This window comes from Colossoma macropomum, unplaced genomic scaffold (assembly GCF_904425465.1).
Source record: "Colossoma macropomum unplaced genomic scaffold, Colossoma_macropomum, whole genome shotgun sequence".
NCBI classification, from domain to species: Eukaryota; Metazoa; Chordata; class Actinopteri; order Characiformes; family Serrasalmidae; genus Colossoma; species Colossoma macropomum.
This window is the reverse complement of record NW_023494795.1, coordinates 34,199,018-34,211,712: the sequence shown is the minus strand read 5'-3', so window position 1 is coordinate 34,211,712 and position 12,695 is coordinate 34,199,018. Positions and strand designations below refer to the sequence as shown.

At 37.6% G+C, this 12,695-nt stretch overlaps 1 protein-coding gene across 3 annotated transcripts in view; it reads right to left on the bottom strand.

Moving 5' to 3' along the window:
* Positions 1-8,094, bottom strand: part of fig4a (FIG4 phosphoinositide 5-phosphatase a) — a 103,271-nt gene extending 95,177 nt beyond the window's left edge. For 2 of the 3 annotated variants that reach the window (XM_036582293.1, XM_036582294.1), the window contains exons 1-4: positions 7,963-8,094; positions 6,636-6,739; positions 5,143-5,241; positions 3,765-3,888 (exon numbers count right to left, since the gene is read on the bottom strand). In XM_036582293.1, the coding sequence (XP_036438186.1) occupies positions 3,765-3,888; positions 5,143-5,241; positions 6,636-6,698 (286 nt within the window). In that variant the 5' untranslated portion in view covers positions 6,699-6,739; positions 7,963-8,094. The remainder of the gene's footprint in view (positions 1-3,764; positions 3,889-5,142; positions 5,242-6,635; positions 6,740-7,962) is intronic. The other variant, XM_036582295.1, reaches the window with a different exon arrangement.
* Positions 8,095-12,695: the final 4,601 nt, after the last annotated feature.

Genomic DNA, 12,695 nt, shown 5'->3' with positions numbered 1-12,695 from the left:
CAGTTTTTGTCCTCAATTAGTTATTAACTTTTGTTAAAAGGAAAGGTGATGCAACAGTGGTAAACAAGCTCCTGTCCCAACTTTCTTGGAACATGGTGCATGCATCAAATGTTAAATGAGCTTATATTTACAAATAACAATGAAGTTGAACAAGGAAGGTAAAATGTAAAATATTGAGCTTGTACTTTGGTAAACAGAAGTTATTTTGAGGAAAAAGGTGAGTGTTGCCTATACTAGATGTGGGCGATATAGCAAAAATGTAATATCACAACACTTCAAGAAGTTTTCACAATACGCAATATGTCACAATATTGATCTTTTCCTGACAACAGACAAAGTAATTCAACATTAATATCGAAAAAACTACAAATCCAATTATTTGTATACAACATATCACATACTATGCTACACTATATCCAATTAAATAAGACTAATTACGTCCTCATCAAACATTTAGTTGGGAAATGTAATAACCTACTAATGATGTTCATGACACGCTCAGGAAAGCATACTGTGACTTGCTGTAACATAATTTATTTCAACAACTGAATTAGCCTATTTTTTCCACAGTGAGGTTGATGAAGGAAATTTCAAGTATATTGCTCACTGTGTGGTCTGCCTCTGAAAACTCAAAACAAATGTCAAGCAGTCAAAAGTAACTTAACTTGCAGTCACAAGTCTTTAAAACCAAAACAGAATCATATCATAGGCCAAGTATCATGATGATATAAATTGCATCATTAGGCCTATATCGATGATAATCAATCGCTAAACAAATAATTTGTATAGTCATATGTAAAAGTTTGGGTGCTCCTAGTCAAATGACATGTTGTGTTGATTTGTTTTTTTTGTTTTTTTTGTGAAAATAAGTACACATTCTCTAATGCACAATTACTGTTTATTAGATGAATTTAACATATTTGAAGAAAAATAAAATATAATATAACCTGTGTAAAAGTTATGACATTTTATTTTTTCCAAAATGTCAAACTCTAATATTTAAGTTTGTTCACTGTAGAGAATAGGCTACTAAGAAAATCAACAAATATGTAATTTGGCTGAGACTGTTTTTACTGGCTTTTGCATATGACAGTAGAAAAACTTGCAAATGTGTCAGCGAAACTTAATTCTGCATTACAATGCATTATAAACCATGTTTTATTGCAGAAATTTACTGAAATTTACTGAAAAGATTGTTAGACATCACAGAGGTGGCACTTGACAGACAACATCTCAGACCACCAATTTCTTTGGTATTTGCAACTCTTCAGCACTTCTTGTACTGGATTGTGGATTCTAGCTTAGTGCATGAATATGACTCAGAAACTGATAGTAGACCTCAACCATTTTGAAACTACACAGCCATACCCACCCCTTCCCTCACAACATTATTTCATTTCCCCTCCATTCCTATTTCTAATCTATCTGTGTCTGCTTGCAGTGACCTTCGAGGTTCAGTCTGACATTTCCACCCAAAAGACTAGGAAAGCAAACGAATCAGAGATCAGAAGAAAGATGGATGCATGAAATTACTGAAACCTCTGAACACATACAACAGGTTGAAAGAGCACTAATAGTCTAAATTGCATAATAATAAAAAACTGAAGTATGAAGAAGTAATGTAGAAAAACAGCCTGAGGTATACCAAATGTATACAAAAAACTTCAAGTTCATAAACAAAATAAATCTTAAAGCAGTATTTAAACTGACTCAAAGGCACAGCACAGCTTTTTTTTTATAAGATTTATCAGAGGTTTACATAATGTTAAATGAGGGCAGCTGAGTAACTAATATCAGAAAGAGGGAGTCATATTCTTATATTCATATACAAGAGACTTAATTTCCTGTAGTCAATGAAATGACAGTACAGCTAGAGCTTAGTAGGTCTCATCAAGAGTCAAAAACCTCTCACGGAGAAAATAGTTAAATTAGTTATGTAAAATCTGGGTCAACCACCAAAGGTCACCATGACATATGGAAGCAAGGAAGCCAAATCAAACACTGACTGAAATCAGTGAAACCAGGCAGAGCACTTCAGGTCAAGCTGATCTACAACCCCGTTTTCAAAAAGTTGGGACGCTGTGTAAAAATACATTTACATATTTTACATACATTTAAATGAAAACAGTAAAAACACAACATATCAAATATCAAATTTTGAAAACGAGAATGTTATCGATATATTTTATTTATATAATTTTGTGAAAAATATTTGCACATTTTCAATTTAATGCCAGCTACATAATTCACACTGGCAAAGTTGTGCAATGCTTTAAAAAAAAACAAAAAAAAACATGGAACATCTTACAACTCATTAGGATAACTGACAACAGGTCAGTAACATGACTGGGTATAAAGAAACAGTATGCCAGAGAGGCGGACTAAACATGGGGAGGGGTTTACCACTCTGTGAAAGACTGTGTGGGCAAATAGTGCAACAACTCAAGAAAAACGTTTCTCAATGTAAAATAGCAAAGAACTTGTTTCATCATCTACAGTACATAACATCATTAAAAGATTCAGCAATTCTGAAACAATCTCTGTATGCAAGGGAGAAGGCTGAAAACCAGGTGGCACTACAGACATGATTCTGTAGTGAAAATCACCGCATGACCTCAAGAACACTTCCGAAACCAACTGTCTGTAAATACATATCATCACTGCATTCACAAATGTAAGTTAAAACTCGACCATGCAAAGAAGAAACCATAAGTAAACAGGATCCAGAAATGCTGACACCTTCGCTGCGTCTAAGCTAATTTAAGATGGACTGAGGCAAAGTGGAAAAGTGTCCTGTGGTCCAGCAAATTAAAATTTGAAAATCTTCTTGAAAATCATGGACACCACGTCCTCCGGGCTAAAGAGGAGAGGGACCATCTGGCTTGTTATCAGTGCACAGCTCAAATGCCAGCATCCGGGATGATATGGGGGTGCAGGTTTTGGAGCAATATAAGCTGCCATCCAGAAAATGTCTTTTTCAGGGACGGCCTTGCTTAATTCAGCAGGACAATGTCAAACCACATTCTGCACATATTACAACAGCATGGCTCTGTAGCAAAAGAGTCTGGGTTCTAAACCGGCCTGCCTGCAGTCCAGACTTAAAAATATGACAAAGGAGACCCCGAAATCTTGAGCAGCTGAAATTCTATATCAAGCAAGAATGGGAAAACATTTCACTTTCAAAACTACAGCAACTAGTCTCCTCAGTTCCCAAATGCCTTCAGAGTGTTGTTTAAGGAAGAGGTTTTGCCCCTGAGCCAACTTTTTTGAAATGTGTTGCTGGCATCAAAGTAAAACTAGGGATATAAAAAACAATAACATTTCTCAGTTTCTCCATTTCATATGTTTTCTATATATAATTTTCAATTAAAGGGGATCTATTATGTTTAGGGACCACTCTGGTAGTTGACCAATCAGAACAGAGTGGGTGAGCAGACCTATCAGAGCCAATCATCGGTAGGCTGGGCTTAAAGACACAGGAGCTCCAACAGAGCATTTCAAACAGAGGGTGAATAAAGATGTACAGTCTGAGAAAAATAATGTGTTTTTGGAACACTGAGTTTGATTTATTCTAGTAGATGCCCAAAAATAAAATTATGAACACTGAAATTGAGCATGATAGGATCCCCTTTGAATATAGGGTTTAAATGTGTTGCACATCATTGCATTTTTTTTTTTTTCGAACCAGGGTTGTAGGATCAGGGGGAGGGTACATCATACCTATGATACATTTAAATGATTCATTATTTTGAATAGTACCTTACCCACAATGCCAAAAGCAGACACAGCTCTGGAAAGCCCAGAAGAGCCCTTCTGTCCGATCTTTGTGCGGTTTCCCAGATCCAGCCTCCCCAGAAGCTCCCGCAACTCCTGCTGACTGTAGACATGCTAAAAAACACCAAAAACAACAAAAAATGTATTATTTTGGTATTGGAAGGACAGGAGAGCAATCTGGATTTCATTTAAAACAGAATGTCATGGAACTGGGTTTATAATGTTCACCATGATACTGAAATTCTGCAGATGTTTTGCCAGCCATTGATTCTATAACTGGTCTGAAACAACCACTGAATGCTTAGTCCTCGTTATTCTGTACATATTTCTACATGCATGTATGGATGAATATTTGATGATATTCAAGACATTCTGATAAGTCAATAGTGCTCTGAATACAAAGGTACTCCGTGACTCAGAACATCTCAACTAGGGCTGAATGATTTAGGGGAAAATATCTAATTGCGACTTTTGAACAGTACTGCAATTTAAATGTAATTATTTTTATAAAGTAAGATCCAGGCCTCCTTTTCCTCAAGAAGGCCAGCACATACATTTTTCTTAAGGTTTGAATGCTAAATGTAGAGAGGCAGACTGCCAGTTCACAACCTCCAATCAGGTTACAAAGTACTCTGCGAGCAAATCCAAAAAGGCACATTTTCTCACTTTCTCTCTGTCTCATTCCCATTATCAGCATGAGTGCCCTTTCTCTCTGTACTGAACATGACCTCCATCTTCACTGGGAATTAGCCACATGTACATGTGACTGCTCACATCTCTCAATAATAAGCCACATATGAGCCCCATAATTCACAATATTCAGTCACTAAGTAATGCAAATCTGCAAATGAAACTTCACCATTGCACCATGATAAATGCGCAAAAGGATGCACTTTTAATTTAATAATTTTTTTACTGTACTGAATCAAACTACCCATGTGCAGAGAAAAATCAGCATCCAGTCAACACAAATATTTATAATAATTAATTATAAGTCAGATGTGAAATTAGAGTGAAGCTATTTCAGTGAAAAAACAAACATATACAAGTAGGAGGATTATATACTGTAGTGTGTTAATTGTACGCAGAAAACGCTGTCTCATGAATGCAATAGATGCTGAAAGTTCAGAGTATCGGGCAGGAGCAGAGTAATGCATTTCTCACTAGCACTCCACCGCTCACACAACTACCCACTCATATTTGCACAAACAACACTCCAAACGCATTAGAGTGCATTTGTGTGTATATGTGTCTAATCAGCTGGGCTACTAGGCTGTGTTTGCAAAACAGAGGAGAGTAATTGTGCAATATTCCTCGAAAATGCTGTTACATAACAGAAATGAGTCAATTTGACATGAAGAAACTCACTTTATCATCAATAACAACCAGGTCCCGCGGTTCAGTGCGGTCAATCTTTAAGACACGGTGCTTGGTTTGAGCATTATTACTGCCCACAAGAAAATATCTCTAAAAAGAAAAGAGGAAAAGCATGTTATTTCCATCAAATTGTTCCTGATAGGAGCCTTATGAAAATGAGGGACTTTATGAAGAAAAAAGTGGACGGTGACATGTGGACAGATGAAGAACAACTGAAGTTCAGCAATGTGTGCTTTTTGCAGCTTAATCTTCCCAAATGGGTCTCTGGTCAAACTTAGGCCATCACACATTTGATTTCAGTGTGCCTGCCTGGGGTGACACTACAATAATGCACAAAATGGTGCAAAGTGTTTATAATTGAACCTATAACCACTGTACAGAACGTAAAATACCAGTAAAAACTGCCTTTTTGTCAACATTATATCATTTCTGTATCAGAATAACAGTATTATTGTACTGCACTGACTGGCCAACATGTTCTGCACAGACTGTCCTAAAAAACACTTCCTGTAACACATCTCCATTTGAAACTCACACAATGCAGTCAAATACTGCTCCCCCAGCACTGTACTGCTTTGTCCACTTCCCTTCACCACCAAAGACACAAAATGTCTCAACTAGGGCTGAACGATTTGGGAAAAATATGTAATAGAAAGTTTTTTGAACAGCATTGCAATTTAAATGTGATTATTTTGTATAACGTAAGGTCCAGGCCTATTTTTTCCCCAAAAAGACCAGTGCATACATTTTTGGGGGGCTTAAGGCTTGAATGCTAAATGTAGAGTGCCAGACTGGCAGTTCCCAACCTCTGATCATGTTAACTTTCCCCACTTATGAAGACAATGCTCAATAATGTAGGATGCAATTAAAATTGCAGCTCTTGGAATTTGAAAACTGCACTCTTTCAAATTGCGATTTCAATATAAAAAAGATTAATTTTTCAGCCCTAGTCTAAGGGCAATAATAATAAAAATGGTTACCCACACTTGGGAACAAAGCGTAGAGAGGACCAAAAGACAAATGGTCACAATACTAAACTAAGAAAAGATTTGGGGACCAAGACTGGACTGCATTTTCAGCACAACCTCTCGAAGCAGCTCTAGACTGCCATCCAGTGTCCTCGATGTAAAATGACTAGTGGTGCATCAAGTAAAGATTTATCCACACTGGCCAGGCTGCAGCATGAGCCTTCAAGGTAAGGTTCAGTTAAGTTTACCAAACCAATTTTACCGTTCAGAGCATATGAGTTGGGTCTGAAGTCCCTTACTTCTACTTACTAGTCGATGCACAAAGCAAAAACATACAATTGTTCACACAAAGAAACACACAAAGAAAATATACGACAGTCAAAAGAGGTTGTTTTTAATCTCACAGAATAGTATGGTAGGCTAGGTTTGTGTTAAAGTGTGGAAGATAACTATTAGAAGTTTATTAAATCTATTGTTCATTCATAGCATAGCTTAAATAAAGATGTGAGTACATACGGCCCTTGTCTCATATAGAACCAGCTTCTGCACTCCACTGATAACAAATGCTGTCAAAGGCATTGTGGTGAAGCAGAGTCACTAATCGCACCCAAGGCACCTTGCTGTAAGAAGAAAAATACGTTTGTTTTTTTTTAATAAGAAAAAACAAGGCATGAAAAACAGTTTTATCTTCTAATCCACAAATTAGAAATCAGAACTTTAATTTGGATAAGTGAAATATAATTTAAATTACATTTTATTACATATAAAAAATTCTTATGTATATATCTGCAGCTGCTTTGTGCCACCACATAAACTGTATTAACTGGGAGTAAATCTACCTGAATCAGAATTGCAGAGACATATAACACTCATTTCTACAGGGTTACAAATGCATAAGAATGAATAAAATGTAGACATTTTAGCACAGCAGCACCAGTTACACATTGACCTTTTCTGGAGTACAATAAATATGTCACTAAATACTGGTTAAAAATATCAGTCAAATCTAAACATCTCTCTGAGGTATATGCTGACACTAAATATAATTCTGATATATCACACATTTCGCCCCCAAACAAATCTGACATGTAAATACCAGAATTCTAACATGCCAAAATTCAGCTTTTGTAAGTAGGAACTATAGGTTAGCATGTAAGACTTCAGCTCTCATTGAAAAGAATCCATGGCTTCTCTCAATTCACGTTAATGTGAGGAGCAACATTTACTAGCATGAATTAAAGTGTAACAGGGGTTAATTTAATTTTCCAGTTAAAATGAGATGTCATGTTCAAATCGTAATTATTTATATGCCCCAAACGATTTTTATTGAAAATTAAATTGTTAAATTCTTAAAGTTTCTATTCTTGTAAGAACTTAATATGCACAAGTAATAACATTATTACTTGTTCAACTTGAATCTCTATATGAAATAATATTTTTTAAAAAAACGGCTCGCCACAGAACAGCTTATATTGTTACTCGTCATGCAGAGGGGAATAAGAATGAGCTGTAATCGGTCCTCGGTCCTCGGAATCAGTACAAAACACAAGTACGCATTCACGTTTTAACTAGATAACTACTTTACTGCTACTGGGCTTTACTACAATTGTAGCCCACATCTTATTTTAAGTTGAAGAATACGCAAAGGTCTTAAAAGACTGCTGACAGCTTTAAAAGTAAAAGTAACTACAGATTAACACCAGCAGAGCAGCTAGCTAGCTAACTTGATACCGCTAGACCACTACCGACAAAACTGTGGTCTTACAATTAGGTTTATTCGTTTAATGTCATTAAAGGCGGCGTATATAGCCGATAGTGGCATTGAATATTATGGAAGACTTACATATTGTGGGTTCTGTTACTCCATTTTGCCCCAAACCATTTAGAAATCTTTACTAAAACTCTGAAATGCTGCGAAATACATTGCTTCCCATCAGGTGACAAGAATTTCAGCTGATACGGGTAGTCAGTGGAGCCAAAAAGCGTTGGCAAAGGCGAAAGTAAAATAGATGTGAAGGAGGCGCGAGGGTGTGACTGAGGCTTTTAAAAATGTATTTAGCTTTTTGTTTGTTAGTTAGTTAGTTTGTTTGTTTACTTCACTGTATTTATTCATCCATAAAGCCTAATTTTGTCTTCGTTTTTTCCCTATGAAATCTACGAAAAGAGCAAACCCAAAAAATGTTTAAAAATTACTAATTGAGGTAAGAACTAATTCTAACAAAAACCAATGTCTTTTACATATCAGCAACTAAACACTGAAATAAACGGATTCGACGTTGCTATGAAAATTCCTTTGTTATTCATCTTCACCGCCTCTAGATGTCGCTGTTGACGAAGTCATCGATTAACGGATGCGCTTGTATGTAGTCTCAGTAGACTTGACCTTAAATGGCAGCATCGACCAAGTTTTTTAACGCCCAGTTTTAATGAGCAGATGACCTAGGAGGTCAGGATCCCACACATGAATATAATCTAAGTTTTAGGGAGAGCTCCTTTCCTTCTCTATCTCTAGCTTGCTGTGGTTAGTTCTGGGTAAGTGGCACCTGTATTGCCAGTATACAGTAAAGCACTGGTGATAAACTGGCTCATAGAGCCCCTGCAATTACTCAAGTCTGAGGAGTGACTAATCTGTGAGAGAGATGGAGATTGAGAGGGAGAGAAACAGAGTAAAAGACAGACTCTTTGTGGATCCTGAGAGCCATCTGAGGTGGCCAGGCAGAGGCTGTTGCTTAGACACAGGTTTTAACCAGTTCCTCACCGCTATGTATCTTGGCTGTTATTTTGACAGCATTATCACTGTGGGGGAGATAAGCTGTCTAAGGAATCGGCATGGCGCCGGCGTGTCCCTCCCCCGGGTCAGACAGGCATCCCACAGTGGAGAGGGGGCTCACGGGGAGCAGGGTTTGTGTTGGCAAGACCCCAGTGCTCTGGGAAGCATCGCACTCTCTCTCTTTTAAACCCCCCAAACTTGTCTACACCCTAACTGGGCTCACCCATTCTCTCCCCCTCCCTCAGATCCAGCCCCAAACTTATTTTTCTTCCTTCTGTACTTCCTCATGCTCTTCTCTGGCTATTCTGATGTCATTGCATTTAAGCACACTGGCAGGTAAAGTTGTCACAGCTTATAATACTCCTCCTTTCTCTTTTATAAAAATCTACTGAAGTGTTCTACAGCTTTTTAAACATTCAGACATAAAAGAATGCAGTTGTATAAAGGAGTTGGTATAGAGTGGAATGGAAAAGAACCTTTTCATATGATAGTCCTGGTAGTACATAATGTGCATCAAATCTAGTAATAGATTACTGCTTAGGCCATTTCCCAGGGGCTTCTGACTTCCAGGAGGGCCTCAGACCACAAGGGCTGAGATGGCTCAAATGCTTGTGACAATCCACTGCAGATGTAAACATTACATAAACAAATAGGCACTGGATATGTACAAATGACTAAATGAATGAAATAAACACAGAAATGTTGTCTGTTCTCAGGCCTTTTTAGTTATATATTATTATAGACTTATGGTATTTTGTTGTTGCCATTCAAATGGGATGTTGTAAATGGTAGTGTTAGTGTTTACCCTTCAAAGACTACTCCTATTTTGCATTACGACTCGGTTTGGCTTAAAACAAAAAAGAGAAGAAATCTTAATTCAACCCTTGCACAAAAAGCACAAACTGTTACAATGTTGGCTTATTTTGCCTATCAAAACAAACATAGAGATTTACACCGATTTACAGTGTTGCTCAAAGTGCACATATACAAACGTAAAATATGGGAATCATATTAATTTTTAAGATTGTTGTTTACTTATTTATTTTTTTAATGTAAACTTTATTGTTACTATTGGAGTTTGTGAGGCCTCCAAAGACTCTTGTGCCCCAGGGCCTCAAAAGACCATGATCCTTTCCTGAACAAATCACAGGGAAAAATCTAGGGAAAAAAGGGTTAAATGTGAGATTCACATGTCAAATCCATATAGACCCACTTTTTCTAAATGTTATGCATTGTCACCTCCTGAACATGTTACATCATGTACACAAACAGATGCTTTGTTTTCTAGGGCACAGTCTATAACTTAAGCTTCACATAGTGAAATGTCTATGCAACTAGTTGCATGCTGTGAGTTGCCTGCGATATAATTTCAGTGCAACTTTTTTTAACCTGTGCTGTGTATGTTAAGTCTTTGAAAATAAACGTTTAAGCGGCCTTTACAGTTATAGCTAACTTATACTCGATGTCTCCCTCATCTCCTGTCTTGATCACAATAACAGCAAGCTAAAAAAGAACAAATGTTGGCACATGCAGCTATGACAGCATATTGTGCCCTTTATTAAAATTCAAATGCAAATTTGAAAATGCTAATTCAGTTGTGTATTTATAATTGCATTTCGAATGTGAGTGTGCATTATATAAGACATAATTTATGCAAAATGTTTATTTGCATTTCTTTGTATAATAGCTGGAAAATGTTAATATGGAAAAGTAAAGTGCTTTTGACATTTCATTGTCGCAGTCTTAATGGTCTGAATCTGTCATGTTAAAAAAATCTACACAATCGCTCATTTGCAATTGCATATCTTCATCATGGTGCCCCAGTTCTTCCACAATGATCCTGTTTACAATTGCAGTTTCACTTTCAGTGAGGCTTACTGTCAATCAAACGCTATGAATGGGACATCAGGAGGGACTTTTTAATGCGGGGTGTGTTTTAAAAGGAAGTGACGAGTCTAAGGCTTAGTCCACATGTAAACGAGTATTTTTTTTAAAACAGGGCTTTTCCTCCTTCGTCTGCATAAAAACAATAAAACACGCTGTGAGCAGCTCACTCAACAACAACAGCGGTGTCCTTGACAGACAAAAATCTCTCACTATTCTTCTACAACAATCATGTTGTTTTTAAAGTTGTCCCACCAACTTGTCCGACCAGGTCTCGTCCAAAACCAGCGACGTCAACAGCAGGCTCTGTGTTGTGGGAGTGCTAGATGTAGAAGTGACATCTGTAGTGCATTCTGATGCCTCTGTTTTTCAGTATAGTGTCAGAATTACTGTACATATGTGTGTAAACATGTAACAAATCCTGTTAACAATGTTACAAATAGCATTATTTTGGCTACGCCCACCCCTGCACAGAAAACTGTTTTCCCTGTCTACAACACTGAAAACAAATGAAACGTTTCAAAATATCATCACTCTGGAAGGAGTTATGCAAAAGGTCCATTTTCAGTGACCTAAAATGCAGCTGGCATGTGGACATAAAACCAAAATGCATAGAAAAAGCTACGTTTTAAAAAACTACCCATGTATGTGTGGACAAGGCCTAAACTTAAGCGATTCTGGCGCAGAGATAAATGCTTTAAAAGCTAGCATTAGCAACTGCGACTAGTGACATTTGAACACTCGCTAACCTGGCCAAGGATAATTCTGTCCAAAGTGATTTCCGTGTGGAAGTGTTTCTTGACCTACTAGGAGAGCTTGTGTCCACTCAAACACCAGTGTTAGTGACACTGTGGCCAGTGTTCTGATGAATTGTGCTCCATACATAAAACTCTGAGAAACCTAACCAAGCCCTAACCTTTTCAAAAATATTACCAGCATTAAAACTATGATGCTCCCAGCAAACACAAGTTACATTATGACAACGTTGTCACAAGCTATTATTTTGGTGCCCAAAGCATTGTTACAACATTGAAATGTAATTCCTCAGAAAGTTGTGACAACATTATGTGGCATCATTGTGACAACGCAGTGTCAGTATGTTGTCACAACCTCCTAGAATCCTCATTCCATTATGTTGTGCATGGAACTCCATGGAATTTTGCTCAGTTCCCAACAGGTGGTCATAATACTGTATGGCAATGTTACAATGTTGCAATAATGTTGTGTGTTTGTTAAGCTGAAGTCAGCTTCTTATTTGCCAGCTTCTTGGTCAAATTTTTCCATTCCACCTTAAATGGCGTAGCAGTTACATTCTAGCACCTGAGGAATAAAGGGCACCAGGATGTAACTGCTTCAGGCAGAGGCTCTCAGGACTGTCGCCTTGCACATTTTAGCGCTTTCCCTGCTTTAACACACCTGTTATAAATAGTCAGCGATTGTTAACGAGCTGTTGTTTTGTGTCGAAGTGATTCTTTCCCGACTTAGAGATCTTGTGGCTGCACGAACACCAATGTTAGTGATACTGTGACCGGATGCTTGCAGAACTGTTGGAGAATCATGACTCTGCACATTTTAGTGCTTTCACTGCCTTAACACATTCATTACAAACAGTCAGGGCCTGTTGACAAGCTTAGTGGCCCGGTTTTGTTAAGGTCCTCTAGGAACAGAGTTGGGAAACACTGTGCTAACCTACAGTGGCACTGCGCCTCTTTAAAAAAAACAGACACAAGACAAAGTGATTTTCATGTGGAAATGAAAATCGATTTAGACAGAATTATCCTCGGCCTGGTTGGCGAGTGTTTAAATGTCATTAGTGATGGGAAGTCAATTCCAAAAGAGTCAATTCTTCATCTGGGAGTCAGGGCTGACTCTTGGCTAGTGACTGTGAGAGTCTAAATGCTTGGAGTCGACTCTTCGACTCC